Here is a 25,426-nt window from a genome sequence, read left to right as displayed (position 1 = left end):
AATCATGTTCCACAATGGATGTGCAGGCCTTGCCCGCCACCCTGAGCCAAGTGCACTGAAATAGTAGGTCAGTCAGACAGCCCGCATGCCCCCATGTGAATGCCCAAAAGAATGTGTGTTTGTGTGTGTGTGTGTGTGTGTGTGTGTGTGTATATGACACAACCCTCACACTGGGCTAGCCACCTGGCAAAGCCGAGGGCTGACCGTGGGTATAAATGGGTCACTCTAGGGCAGGTGAGCTGAATCTGTGGTCATTTTCAGGATCCAGGTTGTTCTGTCTGCAAGATTTGACGATACGGCTTCTAGTCATGCCAGTGGTACAGTATGGTACACGCATGTCAGTTCACAGAGAATAGGATTGGAGAGAGGTGAAATGTTGAAGACCGATAATTAAATTTGCGTCCTTTCAGTAACATTATGGATTTAATTCTGGAAGATTCCTGTACTGAAAACTCTATTTCAGTTCATTTGTTTTATTATTTTTTTAATCTCATTTCAATTACTATAAGCAGATAGTAAGTGGTAATAAAAAGTAGAGCTTGGAGACCAGATTCTCTAAACTAACTCTTAAAACCATTCTGACTGTAGTGTTGAGATAGCTGAAGGCAATTTGTCAATTTGAAGGCAACATGTTTAATTCTGAGGGAAAATTGCATTTGGGCAAAGTCACTTCTCTCCAAATGCTTGTCTTAGTCATAGCCTGCTCATTTTGGCAGCCAAAGACGACAGCCATAGACCCATCTAGCTAATGTCTCTGCTAGCAACGTCTATATTGCTGCCATAATTTCTGCTCCTGTGCCTCCTGTAATTGAAACAAGAGAATAATGGCCGCCATTCGGGATGTTGATCTAAGAGAACAGAACATTTGAGCTCTTCAAATGGTTACTCACCCTGGTATTGTTCCCAAGGCGAGACAAAGCTGTGCTTCGGTCTCGAGTCTAATGTGTTGGCTTATTAGTGGTACAAATTTTTCCACTAAAGATTTGCTCTTTCTCTGTCTATCTCTCCCACTAAGTGTATGTGTGTGTGTATTTCTTTATGGGTGCATGAGTGTATTGGTGGGTATGAGTGTGTGTGTGTGGGTGGACATTTTGTGTCTTGGCAATTGGAGACATTCTGTTCCATGCACCTGCCCTGAGTCACATTCCAATGATTGGTCCTGAGAACTGCACCAGCTGCTTTACACACACACACACACACACACACATTCCATGAGATCCTCCTCTTCAGGCTTCAATCACACATACATACACACATATGCACACACACCATAAGATCCTTCTCTTCAGGCTTCGATCATATATACACATACAGTACACAGACAGACAGACAGACACACACACACACACAGCCATTCCATGAGATTCTTCTCTTCAGGCTTCAATCACATATACACAAACAGTACACAGACAGACAGACAGACACACGCACACAACACACACACACACACACACACACACTCTGCACTCATGAACTCATTACTGCTCCTTGCCACCTCTCCTTTCTCACAGTGTGTGCGTCACCGTCCAGCTGCAGAAGCTTCCGCCCGTCATTCCCACCCGCCCAGTGACCCATCTGTCCCTCTACAAGTCCTGACAGGCCCAGACTTTGACCTGACGAGCCAATAATAGCGCGTGAGTTTGAAAATATTGCAAAGATAAAGTCTAGCTGGCCACCTGGTGAGGCGAGAGGTGAAGGAACGTTTGTGGGCCTTGACCTTTGACCCGCCTCTAATCATCGATCTGCTCATCCTCTAGAAATAGTGTCATGTGACATGGCAGTGGGATGGCGTCATGGCCTAGCGCCATAAACCAGGGTCGGCTGTAGGAAGGACGGGGTCTGAACACAGTGAACTATCAAGCTGGAAATAATCATTTGAAGAGGATATTTACGGAGATGTTTTTTGTGCTCTCGCACTCATGAAAAAAAATCAAATAAATCACATCTTGAAAAGGTCTTGGGGAGTCAGAGGGACTTCTGAGTTGGTAATGCACTCACAGCAGCTGATCGACCAATCATCTCGGCTCGGCGGAGGAAGTCAGTGGGATGAAATGGATCCGTCTGGCAGGAGATTTCCCCAGAGTCCAACAGGAAATATAGTAAGCAACACAGCGCCCCTGGACCAGAATAGACCAGAGCCAACGACCTGCTCCAAACACTGCTCAAGGCTGTGTATGTGTGTGTGTGTGTGTGTGTGTGTGCATGAGAATGTGTTGCATAGAATCATTAGATTTAATGAGATGGAAAGTTCGATAATGTTATCACTTCACAGGTTAGAACTTTCAACTCCACTTTGAACCCGATGTTCAAGTGTGTCTGGAGGCGGCCTATTGGGGTTGAGGGTGGAAAGATATTATGTGTGTGTGTGTGTGTGTGGGGGGGGGGGGGGGGGGGGGGGGGGTATAGTCCTAGGTGGTCAATTTCTGACAATCCAGAGAAATATGTGCATTTTCAATAACATCTCATCTATACCTTCTTTAGTGCTTTTGAACAATGCAATGACCTACAGCAGGAGCTCAAAGTATGTGCTGTAAGGTTCTGCAGTGTGGTTGCAATATGGGCAGCAGTAGTCAGATGGGTTGGGGGTTGCACTTGGGGAAATGGCATTCAAACCAATCTCCCTCATTCCCTCTGTGACGTCCCCCCTCCAAAAATCCCAACTGTGCATCCCTCCCCAAACCGCGCACACACACACAGTGGTCACCCTATCTGGTCTCCATGGTGCCAGAGGGAACCATTCATCATAAACTGATTACTGTGTGTGTGTGTGTGTGTGTGTGTGTGTGTGGTGTGTGTGTGTGTGTGTGTGTGTGTGTGGCACGTCGCCCCATATGACTGTGCCCATGTGTTGTGGCAGCTGAGGGACCTGAACACAGCTTCTGTGCACTAAAGATGAGTTATGCCCCCTATACCCATTACTCTGCCTCTGTACCAGTGTGTAGGTGCTAAAGTCACACGAGCGTTATGTGTCCTCTTGTTTCACAGCTCGTTTGATGCAAAAGGGACTGACTATTGTCTTGTCACTGCTTTTTTTATTTTTAAATGGATGGTAAGACTGCATTGATGTTTACAGAGAGAAAATTGTCTGGAGATTGAGGTATAATGAGTTATAACATTTGGGTCATGCGAAGACAATGAGCCATTGATGTAGTCATGGTGCCCATTTGGAGTGGAACGTTCAGCGTAGAAGAATTGTGGGAGAAGATTTCTGGAATAATTCATAATGTACATATGAGAGATGAGAGGGAGACAGATAGGCAGAGTGAGGGAGATAAGGAGAGGAGGAGATGAAAGAGGGGGGGGTGAGAGTGCAGCTCTCTCCCTCTCCCTCTCCCTCTGCCTCTACTTCAATCTCTCCCCCTCTCCGTGAGTCAAACGCCTCATGCTGAGATCCCTGAGCCAAAACTTCCATGTAGAGTCAATTGGATTTTGAGGATGGGTGCAGCACGGCTGACGCACATACACACCACAAAAACAGGCGTGCGCATGCACACACACACACACGCACACACACACACATGCACACACACACTGAACTTTCTCTCTCACTGACATAAACAGATGCAAATATATACACCTCAGGTTACAAACTAGGTTATGAGTGTGAGATTTTCAGTGGTGGTGTGTGTGTGTGTGTGTGTGTGTGTGTAAATCTGGCAAATATGCAATATGCTGATGCATGGGAGCAGCAAAGGCATACAGTACATGCCAATGATGTGTTCAAGAGTGAGAAGCTGTGAAAAAACTCTCACACACACACACACACACACGATACAAAGTGCAGATCAAGTAAAGTGTGTCACCAACTATCTCCTGAAATGGATTTGTCCCAGTGCCCCTCTCTGCTCCCCACGTTCCCATCAATATCTCTTCAGGGGAGAGATGTCACAGGAAGAGGGGGGAAGAGGACAAAAAAAGAGAGACACCTGGGAGTTGGAGCCGACACCATCTGTGAGCTCCTCTCATTGACATGGCGCAGAAGTGCTGACTGCCACACAAACGCTGACAAACGAGGACGCACAATTTTCACAAGCGCCGCTGTCTGCCTCTGCCCGTAACAACCAGTGTTCAGGCTGTCGCAATGCTGCTTCCAGTTTACAGAGATGAAGAGGGGGGGGGGGGGGGGGGGGTGAGGGTGGGATAGAAAGAGAGAGGGAGAAAGAGAGAAAAGGAGAGAAAAAATTGGAGGAGAGGAGGAATAAGTGTGATGGTGGCAGGTATGGATGAGTGGTGCTTTCTTCATGCATGAGGCAATGACAGAGAGGCAATATCAGTATAGGGAGAGAATATTGTTTTCTCCATTTTGTCTTTCTGAGATGCAGTTTGACTTCATGAGATGTCATAACATTGGAGACACACACACTGTAGCTCTGCATAAGCACACAACAGCGCTACAGTTTTAAAAAACATCTCGTGATCGCCGACAGCCTCTCTGTCATGGATGGAGGATAGATGGGTGGATGAAAAGATGGAGGATGGATGAGTGGAAGTAAGGGGCTGGGTTTTATAAGTGTGTATGTAAGGGTTCTTATATAATATAATTAGTGACATCAACACATTCTAGCATGTGACTGACAGGATAGCCAGACAGTTAAGCCACATCTATTCTGAGCTAAAACAGATCTGCTCTATCTACCACAACCTTCAACCAAACTGAAGCCTTCTACAATCAAAACGTTGCATAGACCGACACAACAAGCGTTGAGGTCTATCGATGTGATTGAGAAGCATTCTTTTGCATGAAAACATTGCAGCGGTCATCCAAATAACCGATGAGCTCACTGGTCAGAGAGACAGTGATGTGGTCCTGCCTGACAGCTCCCATGTGTGTTAGTGGGGAGCTTTGGAGGACTCCACCCAGCCCAGGCAGCTGGACAATGGGGAGCAGTGTGGCCCATTTCTATGGCAAGCGCAGAGGGTCACAGCTGTATGAAAATGAAGGGCGACATTTGACACTTGAGGGATCAAGAGCACTTTGAGTTGGTCACCATTCATAAGGTTTGGTTTGGAGGAGGGTTTTTTTAGGCTTAGTTCTACACACACACAGAGAGAGAGAGAGAGCCCTCACAAGCCACCCCACCCTCACGGTTTCAACATCTGGCGGGTGGCCTGAGGTCTTCTGAAATGAGGACAAACCCCCTACTGCCGCATACAAATACACACACACACACACACACACACACACACACAAGTACACGTTCACACAATCAGTGATGAGAATTTGAGTCAGTGGGTGTTCCAGGTAGCATCACAAAAAAACAGACAACTGCAATAGTCAAACAGACAAGTAAAGAACATGTTCCTGTCCTACATCTTTAAACTGTACAAAACATTGCTAAACACACATTGCTAAACAGACAACGACTCTGTAGCACCACATGAAGTACTTCTTGTAAGTACTAAACTGTGCAGGTCAGACTGTATAGTACTAGACTGTACAGAATCTACGGTGCAAGTATGACCTACATGTACAGACAGTTGAAAATTATTGCATGTATATAGTATGACCTTTAGTTTAAAAATGGAAATATATATATATATATATATATATATATATATATATATATATATATATATATATATATAAAATATATTATAAATAATATATTATAAATATAATACATATTGTTAGACTGATCAGTGTTCAGCGTATGTCAGCCTGCCTGGAAAACTCCTGGTGAAGTCATATCACTCGCTCAGCTGGGAGGAAACCGAATCAGTAGCAGCAGACAACTTCCACCACTCTGCACTCTGACATACAGTACAGCTGACTCACGGGCCCTCTGCCAGTTGTTGCTTCCTTGGCCCAGTGTGATGGACGCACGTACCTCATAGTGACGGCTCAGGTTCCCCTTCCTCTCGCTCCTCCGCTCTGGGTCTGACCACCTCAACAGCTGGGAAATGTAATCCAGAAATGCAGCGGAGGAACGAGCCCCTCGGAACAGAAACACACACACAGAGAGAGGGAGAGAGATCCTCTGCGAATCGGAACGATGTGCGCTCTTGCTCACTCTCTCTCGCACACATACACACACACTCCTCTCACACACACTCATACACCAATAAGGATCTGCTCAACCAGTGAGGGAAAGAGATAGAGAGAGAGAGTGAGGGAGGGAGGGAGAGAGAGAGAGAGAAAGAGAGAGAGAGAGAGAGAGAGAGAGAGAGAGAGAGAGAACTGCACCCCCCTCAGTAACAGCTAACCATTCATCTGTTCCCATAGGCTAAGATCCTCCCCAGCGAACCCATCAGAAGCTCTCCGAGCCCACTGCAGGGAGAGAGGGAGAGAGAGGGGGGGGGGGGGGTGGCAGGGGGTGTGTTCATGAGAGAAAGAGAGCGAGAGGAACAGAAACATACACGAAGGGAAAAGGAACGGCAGCATTATTGTTGGAAAAGAGAGAAAAAGACATAAAGGGAGAGAGAGAGGGGGGGGCATAGAGAGGAAACTAAATCTCTAACTACAGCTGCTGCGCACATTGCCAACTGCTATGAGAGTGACATAGGACCTCCAATGGCCAAGAGCAGATAGATGGTGTGTGTGTGTGTGTGTGTGTGTGTGTGTGGCCAAAGGGAGCGAGGCAAAGGGAGGGAAGGGTTATTAATAATGTTCCTCTGATCTGTCCGCTCAGTCACTCGCTCGCCTGCAACCACATACAGGAAGAGCCCAAAGAGGACGGCAGATCCCCACATTACACAGACAGAGAGAGAGAGAGCGAGAGCACAGAGAGAGAGCACAGAGAGAACATAGAGAGAAAGAGAAAGAGAGCAGAGAGATAGAGAGAGAGAGAGAGAGAGAGAGAGAGAGAGTAGGTCAGTGTTAGAAACATATATCTTTGCCCCCCCCCCACCCCTACTCTCTGCCCCCCCCATTCACTACCCCTACTCTCTGCCCCCCCCCCCCCCATCCACTACCCCTACTCTCTGCCCCCCCCCATCCACTACCCCTACTCTCTGCCCCCCCCCCCATCCACTACCCCTACTCTCTGCCCCCCCCCCCATCCACTACCCCTACTCTCTGCTCTTTCTTTTTGGTTGTGTTTTTTCTCTCTCTTTCTCTTCCGCTTGGCGTGGTCCCACTAGTACTCTCATCTGCATGACAAAAAGAGCCGCCTGACCCACTGGGGCCAAACCCCAACACTCACACATCAATACACACACACACACACGCGCACACACGCACGCACGCACGCACGCACGCGCACACGCACACGCACACGCACACGCACGCACGCACACACTGAGGGAGAGGGAGAGAGAGAGAGAGGGAGAGAGAGAAAGAATATGTAAAAGAGTGAAGTGCTGTGTTTATGCAGACAGTGCTTGGATGGAGTACACCTTCAGATTCAGGGGTTGGTGTTAGAGGCTGAAGCAGCAAGTGCACATGATTGAAGGGTAGACATGAGATTTAGAGGCGTGGGATGGGTATAATGGCCTACAACTGCCAATTAACATGCCATATGTTAACTCTTACACTGAGAACTGGGGCAGATACTGACCACAGCAAAGCTTTGAGCCATAAATATCAGAATAAATATGTGTGTGAGTGTTTCTCTCTGTGAGTGGCTGATGATGTTTGGTCTTGGTCTAGACTTGGCACTCCTGAGAGCACCAGCCCCTTAATGATTTTGCATAAGAAAGCAGATAACTATTGATGTGCTGTGCATCTAGAATCATCATGCTGAACACACACAAGGTGATTCACATACACATGCCCGGGACATTACAGGGGGAACTTCTCTTTCTCTCTCTCTCTCTCTCCCTCCCTCTCTCTCTCTCTCTCTCTCTCACATCATCGGTTACCTCATGATGAACAGACAGACGGCTTTCACAAAATTAACCACAGCATGACTACGCAACTTTGGATGAACATTGTGGGATGTTGGTAACAAATATTTTGTTGACAGGTGTTGATAGCAAAGCTCACACACACACACACACACACACACAAAACAACAAGCCACTAATCCAATTGACAGGGACAACAGTGCAATCATATTCTGCACTAGTGAGTCACAAGGCGTAACTCACTAGAGGCATATAACATAATCACTTAAACATGCTAATAAAGAATTTGAATATGCAACATCACTAACTGTTCCCATTCACTCTGGATCCTCTCAAGAATCAGCACCCTCACCAGGCTTATGTGGTTGTTTCAGACTCAGATTCAGAGGGTTTCAGAGTGAGTGCTACTGTACTGATCTTCTTTAAGAACTGGGCCCATTACCAGACTGGTATCCATCTTCCGGCGAGCACTAGAGGACAGAGTGTCGACCTGACCGCTGGCCCGTCTCCGAGTGAGACGAGGCTGTCAGCGGAACGGCCCGAACCTCCATTTTCCTGTCACCCGTGCAGACATGCGAGGAATGCCACGCTGGGAAGAGATGGAATTCTTAAGCAGATGTGCGAAAGCCAGCTTGTGGCGTGTGGCCCATGGCAGACACTTCTTCATTTTGAATTATTTTGATTTCATCCACTTTTTTTTCTCCTTTTTCTTTCTTTTTTCCCCGCTGAGGCTCAAGGCCTTGAGCAGAAGTGTGGCGGTGCAGGAGTATTATTTATTAGGCTGTCTTGGCGTGGAAGCTTTGACAAATGTGCCTCCACTTTCTTTCTTTTTCTCTCTCTCTCAATCTCTCTTTCTCTCTCTTTCTCTTTCCCTCGGTTTCTCTTTCTCTCTCTTTTCCTTCTCCACTCCTAAAACAGCATGAACACATCGACGCAGCATAGAGCAGAGCAGAGCGCATGAATTATTGAAACCAATCGGAGTCGCTCTGGACTAGGAATTGCAATGAAAATAGAATGTTACAAGCAGCAAATAAAGACAAAAAACAAACAGTCTGTGCATGCATGTTACAATATGACTAAAACACAGTGCTCCCAGCAAACAACCACCTCTTACCACTTAAAAACACTAATGCAATAGCAACAAAGTTATTGCACTAATAAAGATGACGCAGAGCTGAACACCACTTCTTGTGTTGTCTGACTCCCTAACGAAAGCTTGATGCCGAAAAGAGTACCTTTGAGTTTTCTTTGGTCCTACAGTTTTCCATCCCAAGAGCACCTCAAACAAACACTATTTAAGTCCAACATGTTTTCAACAGCACCTCTTGCAGTATTGGTTTCAGCCAGAACCCCATTCATGTCACTGTAAAAAAAAAACAAAAAAAAAAACCCCAAACAGAACAGCGTCTGAGTTAATGTTTGACCCGCTGCCCAGAGATGACCACATGCCCTGCTCAGACTCATCCACCACCCACTGCCAACCAGCATGCCAACTGCCCACATATGAACTATTAATGCTGCTGGGCAGACAGCCAAAACCGAATGCTCTGAAATGATCGAAAGTGTGTAATCCAGGTAATCCGCCCTCCTAAACTCTTGTCCATGTAAGCCCCTGCCCTTAACCCATTACATGGAGAGGAGCAGCGAGCAGGCAAAGTAAAAGAGAACGAGTGCAATAGGGTAAGAGTAAAAAGTAATAACGAGAGCAGGTGGATACTGAGGGTGTAAGCAAGGGATGATAAAAGAGGTAGGGGATTTGCAGATGTGGAAGAAGGGGCTCTTTCTGGTAAGCCGGGTAAGATTTGGGTAGATGTAGAATGAGTGACATAATACTGAAATAGCGCTTGCTAGGGCAAGGTTTGAACAGGATGGTGGTCCTCTGGTATAGGAACTGTGTGTGTGTGTGTTTGAGTGTGTGTGTGTGTGGATGGAGATAAAGCTTGAACAAGGATGTATTCAAACTTTGGCGATGGTGTATGTGTGTATAATGGGTGTGCTGTTGGATGTGTTGCTGGAAGGTGGGGCGCATAAAGCTATGATGGAGTCGAGGACTAGGTGGAGTGGGTGGAGTGGACGTCGATGAAGGCTTTGTGAGGGCGTGCATGTATATAAGTGGGCGTGGGCGTGGGCGGTTAGCAGCAAGCATAAGAAAGTAGGGTAAGCAGCCCTGGGCCAAGAGGATGATCATCTAGATTCAGGGATCACCTTTAGCCCCCGCCATTAATCAGACACACCCATGGGGAGGAATATATAAAGAGGGGGGATGAAGAGAGAGGGTTGGAAAACAAGAGGAAAAATAGAGGGAATGAAGTGGGGAGGGAGGGGGACAGGGGGTGATGGGATCTAGAGGGGGATGATTATAAAGGGGACTGTGTATGTGTGTGTGTGTTGGCTGTTTAGCCACTGTTTGTATACACAGCTTGTTTCATTTCCTCATGGGGATGGCAATCTCAGCGCCCGCTCTCTCATTCTCGCCCAGGCACATTCAAAATGACATCAGCTTCCGCCAACATGCAAGCCGTTGCCATGGAAGCACACAGACATTTTTTGGTGGGGAGGAGGGCGGTGGAGTGAGAGACAGAGAAAGAGGAACAGAGAGAGAGAGAGAGAGAGAGAGAGAGAGAGAGAAATCTTGGATGACAAATTTGGCCATTAGGACTGCACCCCATCCCCCCTAGACTCAACACACACACACACACTCACTCTCTCTCTCTCACACACAAGTTCCCTTCCTCTCTCTGTTCAATGGCCATTTGCACAGGCAGCTGGTCTGTTAGTACTTTAAAGCTTTCACCCACTGCTTCTGTGCTGCGTGTTTGCTCAAGCTTTGGCTACGCTAACTGCAACTTGCTCCTGCCCCAGTCTCGTATCCCAGCATTCCTCATTTCCATCCCGCATCATGGTGAACATCTTACATCCACTGATTCCAAGCAGTGAGGTAATTTCTCTGTTTTGCATTTATCTATTTATTTTAAACAGCACTCTTGCCTTCCTATGTGCTGCTTCAGCTTTTTCTTTGCTTTCTCTAGTGGCATCATGTGCCATCGGTTGGCACTCTTCGCCACCATCTCACTGAAGCAGATGAGAAGTCTGTCGCCCCAGTGCTGCGGTGCCTAGACTGGCATGGCTACCAACAAGTACTTTACTTGTGGTGGTTACCCTCAACGTATGGGATGGACCAGTGAACACGGGGACATGGGTGAACAGAGGTGAAATAGGAAAATATAAAATGTATTTATTGTACATATGAAGAGAGTGAGAAGGGGAGAGAGGGAGGGAGGGAGGGAGAGAGAGAGAGAGAGAGAGAGAGAGAGAGAGAGAGAGAGAGAGATGTCCCTATGTCCCTCTTACTTTGTATGACTGCTTTGGCAATATGAATGTCCTATTTGCCATGCCAGTAAAGTATTTTTGGGATTTGAATTTGAGAGAGAGAGAGGGAGAGAGAGAGAGAGAGAGAATAAAGCGATACAGGAGGATACTTGGAGACTCATTCTGGTCACACTAGAGAGCCAGAGCTGGAGTTCCAGGAGTATTCTTGAGTAAGTGCAATATTTACCGCTCCGCTCCACTCCACTCACACGTCCAGGGGCTTCAGGCGTCCTACCCTCCCCTGGTTTAATAAAGCCAGAAAGGACTCCTCACCTATGCAGAAGCCCATAGCTCTGGAGAAGAAGGGAGGAAGGAACTGGATTTTATGAGCAACTTTCCCAAGAGCCCCAGGAACAAAGGGTAATATTCCGTATCCTAAATGAGAAAGGGAACAGAAAGAGTTTTCTTTATATATAGCCAACCAAAGTCATTATTTTCTGATTAGCACGTGGTTCGGAGCACTGAAGATAATAATAATAATTTAAAAAAACAATTAAAATAGTTCTTTGTCCCTTAGCACTGAGAATGGCATAATTGACTCAATGGTCTGAAAATGATGCAGACAAAGCTTCCTGTTGAAAGAGTTGCTCTAGGTTGGTGAGCAAAGGACCAATATGGTGTGAACAAGGGGCCTGCAAATCATCCCTGAGCAAAAAAAAATGAAAAAAGGTCAACGGTCTTCACCCACACTCATACACAAAGGTGCACTGCAACACTAACTGACTTTCACAGCGATGATCGTATCTGCAGCAGTCACGACCTCGCTGGTCGAATGAATTCTGCTTGAGAAAACACATTGTTAATTGATGTGGTCTCTATATCAAACCCCTACACTCATCAATTACCATTAAAGGACAGTGATTACACTATTATTACTTTCCACCTCTTTCCTCAGATTTTTTACAAACAAACATTTTCCTCCCCTGACTCTTGATTTTATGTGTGACACTGACAAGTGCAGAGCTGAGCACTCTAGGCACAGTTGAAGGGGGAGGGACATCTGAGGTGAACCATCTTAATTAATGTCAGGATCACACAAAACACTGATACCAACGCCACCAAAAGAAAAACGACCTGATGTTACACACACAAAATAAGTCTCTCACATAGAATACTGTTTTGTCTACTGTTGATAAAAAAAAGCCTAAAGAAAATATAGGGGTAAAGTATGAGAAACAACCACCGAAACAACATTCTTCAGAATTAGAGTGTGGAGAGCTAAGATGCTAGGATGTGGAGTCCCATTATGAGAAAGGAAATTCAAATTGCATTTGTGAATTTAGGGAGGCTTACACAATCATATGATCTGAATTTCAAAAGTCTGACCCCCAGTGGGCAAAAAGTGTATAACTAATTTCAACAAGCTACATCTATGTAGTATAAAGTAATGTAATATAGGTTCAGTGTTTTAGCAGTTATTAATTGCAGTAATGGCTATCAAATGCACCACCTCTGTAGATGATTTTATTGTAGTCTAGGTAGTTGCAGGAAGATACTTTCACATAGGCCTAATGTCTGGAGTCATCTAACATATCCTGCCTGTAAACTATATCAGTCTATGAACTCGTTCTGAAAGGTCACTGGATGCCACATATAGTTTGGAGACTGGTGTGTATGTAGTTTTATACGGCATCACGATTTACAAAACACCAAGCATATAGGCAGTATTAGTGTATGTGTTGCTGAAGGATCCTAGTGTCACCAAAGCTGTGTGATTATGCTGCCATCTACTGGAATAACACAAGCTCACAATAACTAATATACCATATTATTATTTCCCAAACAAAGTACAACATTAACAAAGACTTAATTATATAACAAATGAATTTAGTGACCATTACTGGTCAGACTGAAATGCATTTGAAGGTAAATTACAAGGTCAATAGTATATGTATGACTAGACATAGTACAAATAAGGAAGAGTTGCATAGACAGACAACATACCAAAATTGAAAAACAGAACCATCAGTCAGAAAAACAACCCTGTCTGCATCTTTCGTACATTCTCAAATAACACACACTGATATGCAAATCAAGTGAAGGCACTTCAAAATGCTGATCAAGTGACAAGACTTCCTGTTTGTATTAGCGTGAGCTGCTAAAAGTAAGTCAAGTGATGCAGACACTGCTGCTGCTGCAAGCCTGTTTGGACGGGTAATGCACCGCAGTTGATGCCTGTCTACTTAATTGTGCCAAAATCATTGCAATAACAAGTGAAGACCTACAAGATGTGCATATCATATCAAAAAGGAATGCAACATGGAAAAACAAAAGTGATCTGCAAATGCATTTATTGCACTACAAAATGTACCTTCAGGTAGGATCAGGTCACAGAAATCAGAGTGGTTCCAATATTAACTTTTGTACACATTCCCAGTGGTTCATGTGTGTGCTGTTTACTTGTGTGTCCAGTGAGTGTGTGTGTGTGTTTGTGTGATCTTTTTCCTGTTCCTGCAGCTAAAGTAAAATGTACAATCCACCATGGGCATCAGTTATCAGTTGCAGGCGAGAAGCAGGGGTGTAAGTAACAAAGGGACTTTTCCCACATCTGGCATGCACTTCATGATGCTCTCACTTCATATCCATTACTAATATTTACCAGAAGGCTTTTGTTCTGTTGCATGTTATGGTACAGGTAGGAGTTGTGTTGTCTAGGTACAGGTTAGGTGAGGTCTACCCTGGGAAGGTCTGTCAAGGGCAGAGACCTTTCCCACTTTTCCCAGTTTGACGGTCACTGAAGCAGTAAGTCAAGAATGGCCCAAAAGGGTATATCTGTTCCTCCCATCTTCCTTGATATGTTTTTATGGGGTTTTCTTACATGAATTTCAGCATTACCATAATAGTTCAGTCTGTGGAAACAAGCACTTGTGTGCTAAATCCTCTAGTACCAGTCTCAATGCTCAGGCCAACTTGATGGCTCCAAGGAAGGTGAAGTCTCCCCCCAAAGACACATCGGCAGACTCTCGTGGGATGAGCAATTCCACCTTGTCCCCCACCTCTAGTTTGACTATACCTGGACAGAGAAATGAGATTTGGTATTATGGGCAATTCATTCATCTCTAGCTGAAAATAACGCAGACCTGACGAGTTTATGTAGAGTCCATGTGGCCTACCCCTCCAACTGTGAATGCACTAAAGATTAACCACATCAGGCGATTAGATTTTACGCAAGCAAGTACATTTAAATCTGAGGTTATAAATGTCATACAAGTTTGAAAATATGCACGACTGTGGCTTTCTTGAAAAGCCAGACATACTGTGACTTTCTCTTCTGTCTGATCCTCCACAGGCTACCGACTGTCATACAGTATGCTGCAAATTCTGCAGATGCTAAACCCCAGCATCTCCCACCTGAGGCGTTGGCCTCCGGCCCGGCATCACTGTGGCTCTCTTACCTCCCGTGTAGCAGGTGTTGAAGGGGTAGAGCTGGCTCATGTTTTGGATGCAGCGGAAGAGGATGACATACTGGCGCTCGTCCCCAACCACTGTCTTTTTCATGCGTATGATGATGTGTCCCATCGCATACATTTTATCAGTGTAGTATACCTAGAGTAGATTAGCAAACACCATACCAAATGACTCTCTTTTGTACTGCAAAATACAAGTCCAAAGAACCAACTTTTACATAACCACGGTCACTAATGTCATAGTTAATTTCCCAATGACACAATTCCTCTCATCCTAAACACAAAGAAAGAGACGTGGATGTGAGAAGTGAAGTGTCTTTAGCGGCCCCTGGGAGAATGAGCTTACCTGGCTGTAGATGAAGAAGAAGCCCTCCTCATTGACCTGGATGATGTCATCACGGAGCTCCAAGGCAGCGCCCCGTCTCAGGCCTGTCTGCCAGGGGATGCCTGTGTGCTTCTCCAGGGCAAACTCTACACAGCAGAGTAGCAGGAGAGATTAGCATTAGCAATGTGTGTGTTGTAGCATTTTCATCGATAATCCACAACACATGCTAATCACACTAGCTCTGACATGACTTAAATTGGCACCTTCCTTTCTCTATTCTGCCCGGAGGTCATAGACTGCCATTTTGGACCAATATCCGGATAGTCCTTTTCTGTGACCCTGACCTTATTTGAACTTTTACCGGTGCACAAACATCATTCGGAATTTTTGAAGGGGGATTTTATTTTTCTGAACCTGTAGGGCAAGGCTGACTTTTAAAGAGGGTAAACATGTTATGCTAACATGCAATGCAACATTTTAGGTAATATTTCCCACATCACTCCAGGACATGACCTCTTATCAGGTCAGAGTATGACATGTAAAAGAGTTTTCCCTCCGAAAAGCCGATAATCCCCTTCCTCTAAGGCAGACTCAGTGCTGTGATTACATTACAGCTGACCCCGAAAACACCATGGCTGCAGCAAACAGCAGAGATGGACTCGGAAGAGAGGGGGAAGGCCCAGTCTGTGTTCCTCACCCTTCTGAAAGGTTGTTCTCTTGCTATCTGCCAAGATCTGCAAACAGGGCTGCAATACTGTAGAGGAAAAAAAGAGTAAAGTCACAATTACAGTTATGGGATGGTATTTGCGTCGCTTCCTTTCATGCTTTTTTTTGGCCTTATCAATAGAAGTCATCTGAGCATCACATTATTTATTTATTTTTTTATACAAACGTAAATGTATGTGAAGGTGTTGAAACCACAAACTGCTACTCAGAATAGGCTAAATACTAAGAAGCAGTTAACAGTAATACCACAGCATTATGACTCAGCTCTTTCGCTTGACACTAAACTCTTACATCTTAAAAGGCCCTTAAATATGGCAATGTTGTATTTCATATTTTCTGGCACCTATATTGAGTTCTTGTCTTACTTTTAGAATTGGGTTGTGCAAGCTGTGTTAAAAAAAAAAAAAGTAAAGTTGAGTTTTATTAGCTGTGAGACATTTCTAGACATCTGGCTATGTTGCAACATAGCCTACATTAAATAAATAAAACTCCTGATTATTATTATCAAAAATACTATTCTACATCTCTGTATGCAAATGTATGCACTTTAACAACTGTTTTACCTGCCTGGCCTTCCCCGATACTTCTCTTGGCATGTCTTTCAGACTTGTCAGTCACAGTTTCACTTGTGGCATCAAGCTGCCTCTCCTGCCCTGTCTGTGGGTATGTGGACATGTTTAAATTGTTACATTTATAAAATACAAATGTTTGCATTAATTACTCACAATTGGATACATTTAATCATATGAAAAAACAGTTGTTATCAACATTGAGACCGGCTGATTTAAGCACTCAAGCTGAATTCCAAAAGCAAATTCCTCTTGCACAAATTTGAAAGCAAGTACATTCCATGAATACTAAACAGAGCTCTTCATAAGTTGTAAAAAACAAATCTGTCCATCTGCATTAGACACAAAAATAGATACATTTCCCTCACAATAGAATCTATACTGCTTGCAGAAATCAATGACTGACTGACCTGGGTCCAGTCCTCCCCTGTGGCCCTCTGCTGCTGCGGGGTCTCCTCTGGTGCCCCCAAGCGCTCTTCCCGGCGGCGGTTCACCTCCGAGCGGAGGCCCTCCACCTCCGCCTGCAGCGCCAGCACATGGTACAGCGACAAGGCCGACAACGAGGACGAGGTGACTGCTGCCAGGGCCAGCAGCGCCACCACCCAGGGCACCCTACCCCTCCCGCCTGGACTCCGACCAACACTCACCGCCTCGCGGCCCGAAACTTCCGTCAGCATGCCAAAAGAGCTCCGCTCACACACACTGCATGGCTCTTGGGAAGACTGTTCTTCAGGTGGTCTGTTTAGGTTTTTCTCTGCATGAGGTCGTTTTCTCTTCTGGTTGTTTCTTTGCTTAGTTGTCCGTTTTCTGATGATTGAGCTCTCGTAGCTGAAATGCAGCTGTTGCTAGTGGGAATCAAAGCAAATAGCCTCAAACTGATGTTCTTACTCCTTGTCCCACTTGGAGAGGAAACCAGGCTGAAGTACAGTATGGTAATAAAAAATAAATTGGCTGAACTAATAAAATTCCTTCTTCTCTGCAATCATACTATGTACTGGTGTTTCAACACACAAAAAACATCTTTGCCTCAGTCCTGACCTCAGTTCTCGGTCTGCGGTAAACTGCGGTGGTGGGGGCCCAGTGGTACTCGCATCCCGTCCCGTCTTACGATGACATGAGATGAAAGCAAGGTCTGAGGTCCCATGTCCTGCCCCTATGGACACTCAGCGGACACTCAACCAAAGTAGCTCCGGCCACCAGTGTACAGGCCTAAACACAACTACTCAAAAAACCGGGGGGAAGAAATCTAAAGATCCAAAAAAGAAGAATTCCTGCCTGAAAAGACTGTCAGTGATAGCACACATCAGAGGAGCTAACAGCAATGAAAGCAAAAGCAGATGAACACTAAAGCCTGGTAAAGGGGAAACACTCCCACTCACAAATGAGGAAGTTGAGTTGTCCTGTAGACAGAAAAAACAAAACGGTTATTTGCTGTTCTCCTTTATTTCCTGGCAAATCAATTGTGTAAATAAGGAAGTGATCTCATTATGAAAACACATACACACACGCAAATGGACGCTTTAACAGATAGCACAGTGGATAGCAGCACCTTAGATTTACATGTCTTTATTGCATGTACTGTAACTGTACAAGTAACAGAAAATGTGACGGAGTGCACAGAAAAGAATCAAATGAAATGAGAAAATATACACATCCTGCTAATACATGTGCTGTTGATCATTACAAGCATGAGGAGAACAAACACAACCAAGCTTTTCAAATAGACATTGAACGAAACTTGCCAAAGGCAAAATGCTGTCAACAAATCCTAGTCACGATGAAGCATTGGCTATGGTAACTAATATGTTGTTACCATACATAAAACTTCCAGTCATCATAACACAAACAAATAATAATAACAAATAATAATTGCACCAAATAATCAAGGAACTAAAACAAAGACATGCTATTAACAAGACCAAGATAATGGATGGTGTATGTGCGTGTGTATTATGTGTGTGTGCTGTGTGTGAAGGTCCATGGGAACTGAAACAAAGCCCAGTAGATCAGTCCAAGGACATGCAGCAGAGGGGGCTCACAATCTCGGACAATTAAATCACATCCACGTCAAAGCTCCTGGAGCCCAGTCTCACAGAACTCACAGAAAGAGGCAACCACTGGCATTCTGAGAATGGCCTGTTTCGTAATCTCTCACTAGTCATTTCAAGTTACACTGCACACACATTAATGGGAGCAAAAAAAATCACCTAGTTGTGGTCTCTGAGTGACCTCTCGCACAAGGCCTTGGGCAGACACTGGACACTTTAGCTCGCACCATGTAAGGTCAAGTGGTTATAATGGAATAGGACCATGCTAATCGCCTTTTCTCTAGTTGATCTGATGCCGAGTTTCAATGGAAAAGATTTAAGGTTAACCAGTATGGTTCTAAATTACATCAAGGTCAAGAAAATATATACCAAGAACATTTAACTTAAAATAAAGTGTATATATGTAATGGACTTTAAGAGTCATACTTAAATGACATTCATCCAATCTAATGATAATGTATCTACACTGCATTTGCAATCAAAATCAACACATAAGAAAATATCAGTATGTCTCTTACAAATTCCAGGCTCCAATCAGGACTCATCACAAACAGGAACACCTTCACATACAAACACATACATATGCGTGCACACACACTGCCAGCGACCCCCATACACACACACATACATACATACATACAGACAGACAGTCACACAGATACACATAGGACACTCAGAGAAAGTGCTCAATAAGCCAAATGAAAGAGTTGTTAATGTAAGGCAAAAAAGAAAAAAAAAAAAAAACATGTTAATCCATGCTTTACAAACCCCTACTTTGTATCACTTTACAATTTGACACCATATGAAAAATGAAAAACGATTTGAAAATAATTTTTATGAAACTTATCATAGCTTACTTTTGTACATCAGAACCAAACCAACACAGAGCCAAGTCTGTTGAGAGCACAGTCATGTTAAGAAAGGGAGAAAAACAAAATCACAAGAAATCTGCTCAGGACAGTGCAGACCAGGAACTGTAATGGCTTTGTGCCTCCTGGGCAGTGGTAGTAGGCTACGTCCCTCATACCCTGAATGCCTCTTAGGCAGTGGTGGTACCTCCCTCATGCCCATGTTCTGCTAGTACGGCTGCCAAAGCCCTCTGGAAGACAAGCTTAGGACCACTTTGCTGTTCTTGCACGCCACAAAACGATTTTTTTTTAAAAGTCTGTCTGAATATAGGGGCACACAGTTCCTAGTGTCTGCATCGACCTACCCAAAAACCTATAAATACGACTCAAACAGGCAAACTCTCAAACATTTAGACGTTTTTTTGTACATGCCCAACTCTATAATATCCAAAATCAGGAAAAGATCAGGGAAAAAGAGTACGATGATAAGCAGCACAGTTGATGGTGTAATATGGTTATTTACATCCGGACGAACTGGTAAACAGGTTGGACTTTTGTCGTAATGCAGCATATATTTTGAATGGCAAGTCAGGGAGACTGGGGCATTCATTCTGTGAGGGTTTCCAAAGGGGTCTGCATCCATTAAAACAACATAAAATACTTACTGGACCAAATGTGTGCAAAGAATTTTTGGTCTTTTCACAAACATACTTTATTTCCAAAATAATAATAGGTTGTAGCCGAGGATCACCGCCACTTCAGCTCAATCTCTACACCCCACTGCGTTGTTTGAGAAGTCTGCTACTACAGAATAACACTGCATTCTGAAAATGTATTTCTCAACACTTGGTTTAATTTCAAAAGATAGCCTGTCTTGTCTATTAATCCATTTGCAAAAGGGATGTTAAATGCTTCGACCCGAAGGCTTGGATATTATGCACTTAGATCATGAATCAGAATTTCAAATAATCATTATTCTTTTAATTTCTTTAGTTAAAAGAGTTTGACAGTGCACACGCGCACACTCCAATTCACACCACAAATCGAACATCACGATTTTGTAATTAGGTAGCCTTCCTCCCCTGTACGTCAAAATAGTAATTCAATGGATCAATACATTTCATATAACTTCACTGACCAGCTTCAGTCAGATGTATATATTAGGCAAACATAAATACACTGTCAGATAGGTACGGTCATAATTGATATTTTTTCTCATGCATTCACTGTAGCTTTAGGGGGAGAAAAAATGTCTCACTCTGAACATTTTTTTTACATTTCTACTCCCATGTCTCCACACACGTGCCGGTCCTACCATCGCTGTGTCTGGTTACATTGGCGTAAGTCAGTGAGGTTTGTCCAGTGGAAAAAGAAAACGAAAACAAACAAGTTGAAAAGGATAGAAAAGAAGTGTACATTCTGATTTAGAACCAAATGATGGATGTGTTGCGCAAAGATAATGGCAACCCCATGGAGGAGGTCTAAGAGGTGTCTTTGCTGCGACCCTCCCTCCCTCCCTCCCTCAGATGATGGTGACACTGGCCGAGCCCTGCGCTGTCTCCTCCTGGGCATGGCTCTTAAGCAGCTCCTTCATGAACTGCTCGAGGGCGGCAAAGTAGCCCTGGCACTGCCACGTGTCGTTGTGCGTGCCCTCGGGGAAGATGCCCAGCCGCTTAGTCCGCGCGGGCGAGAGCTCGTACAGCTGTTTCATCATGACGGGCGGGATGAGCTGGTCCGACAAGCCCGAGACAAAGAGTGAGGGCATGCGGCACTGCGCCACCTGCCGGTACGACAGGAACTGGTTGCGGTAGCACCAGAGGGGCAGGTGGCGCACGGGCAGGAAGGAGAAGAGCGTGGCGGCCATGTGAGGGATGCTCAGGAAGGTGTTCTCCACGATCAGCGCCGCCACGCGGTGCGGATTGGCCGCCGCCAGCCGGATGGCCACGGCGCCCCCTAGCGAGCGGCCGAACAGCACCACCTTGGTCTTGTCCACCTCGGGCCGCGTCATGACGAAGTCCAGTGCTGCCTCGGCGTCCAGCCACAGGCCCTCCTCGCTGGGCTCGCCCTCGCTCTTGCCATAGCCGCGGTAGTCCAGCAACACCACGTGCGACTTCAGGTTGACCAGCATGAGCAGCGCGTTCGGCACGCGGTGCCCGATGTTGCCCGCGTTGCCGTGGAAATAGAGGATGGTCGGGGCGGGCGCCGTGGGGTCTGTGACCCCTGGGTCACCGGTGTAGCGGAGCAGGATGAGGCTGAGGCGCACGCCGTCCTTGGCGCGAACGAATACGCTCTCGTGCGGGATGCCCGTTGGCACAGGCACGTAGAGGCGCGACGATGACGGCTGGTCGGGGAAGTAGAGCAGCACGTCCTGGAACTTATAGAGGATGCCGGCCACCGAGCACAGGATGAGCCCCAGCAGCAGGTAGCCGCCGTACAGGTGGAAGGTCAGAATGAGCGCCAATAACGAGATGCGGCATGCGCCCCACAGCCATGAGCCCGTGGCCAGCATGCAGCGGCCCAGAGGCCCCCACAACCTCCACGGCTTCTCCATCGTGGCCTCCGGGAAGGGATGGAGCAGTCCAGGAGTGGGGTGGGGTGTCACAGGGTGGAGACAGAGGAGGGCTTATGTGTCTCCTCTTACTCAGTCACCAATTCTGCAAAGTAAAAGATGATGGTTTATGCCAGTGCCAGGCAAGCCTATCTGATTCTCTACCAGGAAATGTCACACTGTGCACTTAGTAATGTGATACTGGAAACTAATGTTATACCTGCAGTGTCAGCAGTAGTAAAAAAATATATATTCGTTTAACAGGCATACGCCCTCGCGCTATTTGGTTAGCTTGCATCGCCTCAATTACATGGGCAGGTTAAGTAGAATACACATAACTGAGCAGAAAATTCGTGTCCGTAGTCCATTCACTTTATCACGAAATGTCAAAATACATTTCCGTCATGCTTAGCTGATCCTTGGTGTGGACATCAATTCTGCATTTGGCTATTTATATACGAGCAGGCATTCTGCATGCATCATTGTAACATTCGGCATTATTCTTTTACATGATAGGCTACAGATCCCAGAATGACACGTCTCATTCTTTATACAAAAAACGCGTTTCAAACACATGTAACGCTACATGTAAAATACTACACACAAACGAGTTGCACGGTAAGCTTTTTAACTGGATAATCTTACGTTATGTTTTACCGGGTGGATGGACAGAAAACCAGTTAGAATTGATAGGGTGTGTGCCGTCAACCAATACAGTTACCTGTTTAGCTAGCTAGGTAGCCATCAGTAGCATTGCGTAGCTGGCTAGGCTTAACGTTTACTATTGCTAGTCACATTTTCAATCAATGTAGCAAAACACACAGGAAATTTAACGTTACGCCGACACGGTTTAAACAGGCAAAACGGTACCAGAAGTTGCTATCCCATCTACATGAATGACATTTCGCCTTGTCTTGGTATTAATGCGAGTATGATGGATCTGCAGTTGGGGAGCAAATGAGTCTGTCATACACCAGCATTGTTTGCTGTAACTTCAAGGTACACATCCACGTAACCGGCTAGACTAGGCGAAGCTGGCTGGCCGGACGCCCCACTAAGTTAGCAGTAGCTAACTTAGCTTATCAACACACCCGTAATTGAAACCACTTCTTAGTTGTCGTTATCGGATATGTGAAGACAGGTTTACCTTTCGTCCATTTTTGAGCTGTGCACCGTCAGCGAGGAATATGACTATGGTAAATAACGTTAAGCGTAGAAGCTGTTAGGGTCAACCCATAGACAGCAAAGTGCGCCTAAAATAATATGGGTGATAAAACCCAGCCAACACTTCCACCGACTTCTTTTATCGGTGTCACAATTTCGAAATTCCGGACAGGTTCCGCAGATGCATTCTATCTTGAGCAGTCTTCTTGGCAGCCGCTACCAAAAAGCATTACAATCTACGCTTTATATAATAATTAAATTAGACGAATTTGATACATATTCTGTTATTTTGTGTTTGGCATCATTAAGCAGACATATATGGAGAAAGGCAACGTCAACCCGTTGCCAGTTGTACACGATTGGTTCCTAGATTCATAGGTTCCTAGTGCTACTGTAACATGTAGGCGTAGGCCTACTGCAGGTGTCACCACTAAATGACCTTTGCAATGCACCCCTGACTTTCTCTCACCATTGTGTACTATTAGGCATTTAATCTGCATGCTTCCAGCCCTGTTTTCTGTCCCAAATATGGACACAGCGATGTTTACATAGACAATAAAATAAATTGAAAGCCACCCCATAGACTTAGATATAGAGAGAAGAAGGCTAAATCCCAATTTCTCCAATAAACCCTAAGCCCTGAACCCTTACACACTAAACTGACATCAGTCGGAAGTAATCAAGTTTGCAAGGGTGTAAGGGTTCAAAAAAACCTAGTAACAGGAATGGGACAGCACCTGCAACCTATCATTAAATTGACAACACAAAAAACGTGTTGCAAACACGTTTCTGTTAAATGGAAGTTTTTTACTGATGTTTTTTCAAGCTTCCACACTCCCTTTGGGTAATCCTGTGTTTCATGTCACAACACTGAGGTTGCATAGCATAGATGCCGACTTACGGAAAAGACATCATTTTAGAATTGGTTTTCAAAAAAGGTTATTCCAGAGCCGTAAAGTGAGATACAAGGTTATGACGCCAGTATTTCTCTGAAAATAGAAATGGCTCAAAAAAACGCTTAAAACGCTTCAGATGTAAAGTTATTCACTATGAAAGTGAATGGGGGTCAATTAAATGCTAGCCTCAGAGTCAACGGAATTAGCCTCAGAACCTCCCAAAGGGGTACTTTGGATCCAAACTTTTGCTTTACCCCCTTGCTTTTAGGCTTGATGGGTAGGCTAAGGCTTTGCTGTGTTTCACAACATTGCCCAAGAAGGCTTCAGAGGTCTAAGGCATTGGGGTTTTCAGGGGGGTCATTTCCTGTAGAAGAACAATGCAATCAGCTGTAATTGGGGGCCCCAATTTGGGGTCACTTGACAATTCCCTGAGTTGCCTACCCAGTTGTAATGGCCCTTCGAGGTCTACCTCTGCTGAATTTGTCATTTGAATATTTAATGAAAATGTAAAACTTGTATTTATTTCAATTTGATGAAACAATGGCTTGTCATTGACTGCTCGAGGCTGCTCTGGTGTAAACTATGCTTGTGTTGGTCTTTGAGTAAATGCAGCACTGCTGTGTTATGGGCAGATGAACCTCAGCTGTGCAGGGAAATTACCTTTGTGTAATGTAACTACCTGACTACGCTACAGTGTAGTGAGACACTGGAACACACCCACTCTAGTAGAAAGTCAAAAAGGGGGGCAGAGATTTGGCCACTAGAGGGGGATGTCACCTTGTTTTTTGAGTGGTTTTTTTGAGGTTTTCAGGCATGTAAGTCAGCGCGACATCTATTGGCGAAATCACAAAATAAAGCTCAGAAGGAATATTATATATCAACACTTCAGCATTTCATTATGTTACGTTACTACCTTTGTGATCATTATCATTCATTTATATCGCAGGCTATGAGTTTGTAGCCAAGGCTGCAGCCAAATAGGTCTAGCCAGAGCCATGTGTTCTTTTTTATTGTGCAATGGTTTGAACAGATATACTGAACACAGCCACTGCCATAATAGCCAGGTAGAACCCCAGGATAGGTGTGACATAAGGTACTAATGCATTTTTTTTGCATAAATTGATAGTTTAGGGGGTGTAGACTCAGAATCTGACGGGTGCCGCTCCGGCACCCTTGAGCTTTTTTTTTTAATTACATTATTTGCCACGCCCCCTTTTTTGACCATAAAAAAATAACTAGATGCACATGACTGTATAAACCCATCATGTATGGTATCAAATGAAAGCTCTTCTCAAACAGAAATCAATTATGTCAATAAAAACATGCTAAAAATGATTTCAAGTCCCTCCAGAGAACATAATACTGTAAAGCCTGGTAAGGTCACACCGCTGAAATGGTAGGCTGAGCAACAAATTGTATCAACCATCAACAATTAGTCAACTAGACAAAGTTATAAGGAACAAAGTAGAACTTTCTCACAGATTCTGAAAGCAACTATATACAGAACATGTTGCCAGGCTGGCCTTGTACACATCACAAACATCAAATGTCTCCTCCAAAAAACATTCATTCAATCAGACATTTCTCCCTCACTATCATCAGTATCCTCCACTGAAAGTGTAGCCATCTTCAAATTTTTATTTGCACACTGTTCACCACCTTTGCCATGGCAGTAGGTGGTGCATGGTAGTCCATCTGACTGACAGCAACAAAAGGCCCTGGAGCATGCTGGCACTACCTT

The 25,426-nt window shown here is 44.8% G+C and overlaps 2 protein-coding genes across 4 annotated transcripts; both read right to left on the bottom strand.

Moving 5' to 3' along the window:
• Window positions 1-13,428: 13,428 nt before the first annotated feature.
• tnfsf13b (TNF superfamily member 13b) lies at window positions 13,429-17,631 on the bottom strand. Its single transcript, XM_042081735.1, has 6 exons — window positions 16,592-17,631; window positions 16,176-16,269; window positions 15,584-15,640; window positions 14,908-15,032; window positions 14,550-14,700; window positions 13,429-14,167 (listed from the first exon to the last, which is right to left on the bottom strand). Exons 1-6 carry the CDS (start codon window positions 16,856-16,858, stop codon window positions 14,055-14,057), a joined length of 807 nt encoding a protein of 268 aa, XP_041937669.1. The 5' UTR covers window positions 16,859-17,631; the 3' UTR covers window positions 13,429-14,054.
• A 100-nt stretch (window positions 17,632-17,731) lies between these two features.
• On the bottom strand, window positions 17,732-22,998 carry abhd13 (abhydrolase domain containing 13). 3 transcript variants are annotated; one of them, XM_042081724.1, is made up of 2 exons: window positions 22,773-22,998; window positions 17,732-21,731 (listed from the first exon to the last, which is right to left on the bottom strand). In XM_042081724.1, exon 2 carries the CDS (start codon window positions 21,626-21,628, stop codon window positions 20,600-20,602), a length of 1,029 nt encoding a protein of 342 aa, XP_041937658.1. In that variant the 5' UTR covers window positions 21,629-21,731; window positions 22,773-22,998; the 3' UTR covers window positions 17,732-20,599. The 3 variants fall into 3 exon arrangements, with proteins under 3 accessions (XP_041937658.1, XP_041937668.1, XP_041937664.1); XM_042081734.1 differs by lacking the exon at window positions 22,773-22,998 and adding an exon at window positions 22,496-22,674; XM_042081730.1 differs by lacking the exon at window positions 22,773-22,998 and adding an exon at window positions 22,347-22,483.
• Between the last annotated feature and the right edge of the window lie 2,428 nt (window positions 22,999-25,426).

Source organism: Alosa sapidissima, chromosome 2 (assembly GCF_018492685.1).
Source record: "Alosa sapidissima isolate fAloSap1 chromosome 2, fAloSap1.pri, whole genome shotgun sequence".
NCBI classification, from domain to species: Eukaryota; Metazoa; Chordata; class Actinopteri; order Clupeiformes; family Clupeidae; genus Alosa; species Alosa sapidissima.
This window is presented reverse-complemented; position numbering and strand designations above follow the sequence as displayed.

Coding starts and splice junctions, on each gene's coding strand:
- tnfsf13b (XM_042081735.1), bottom strand. CDS start 16,858: ATGCTGACGGAAGTTTCGGGCCGCGAGGCGGTGAGTGTTGGTCGGAGT. Junction 15,033..15,583: donor GAGAACAACCTTTCAGAAGG/GTGAGGAACACA, acceptor TCTGCTGTGTAG/AGTTTGCCCTGGAGAAGCAC. Junction 14,168..14,549: donor CAACACCTGCTACACGGGAG/GTAAGAGAGCCA, acceptor TTCTCTGTCCAG/GTATAGTCAAACTAGAGGTG.
- abhd13 (XM_042081724.1), bottom strand. CDS start 21,628: ATGGAGAAGCCGTGGAGGTTGTGGGGGCCTCTGGGCCGCTGCATGCTG.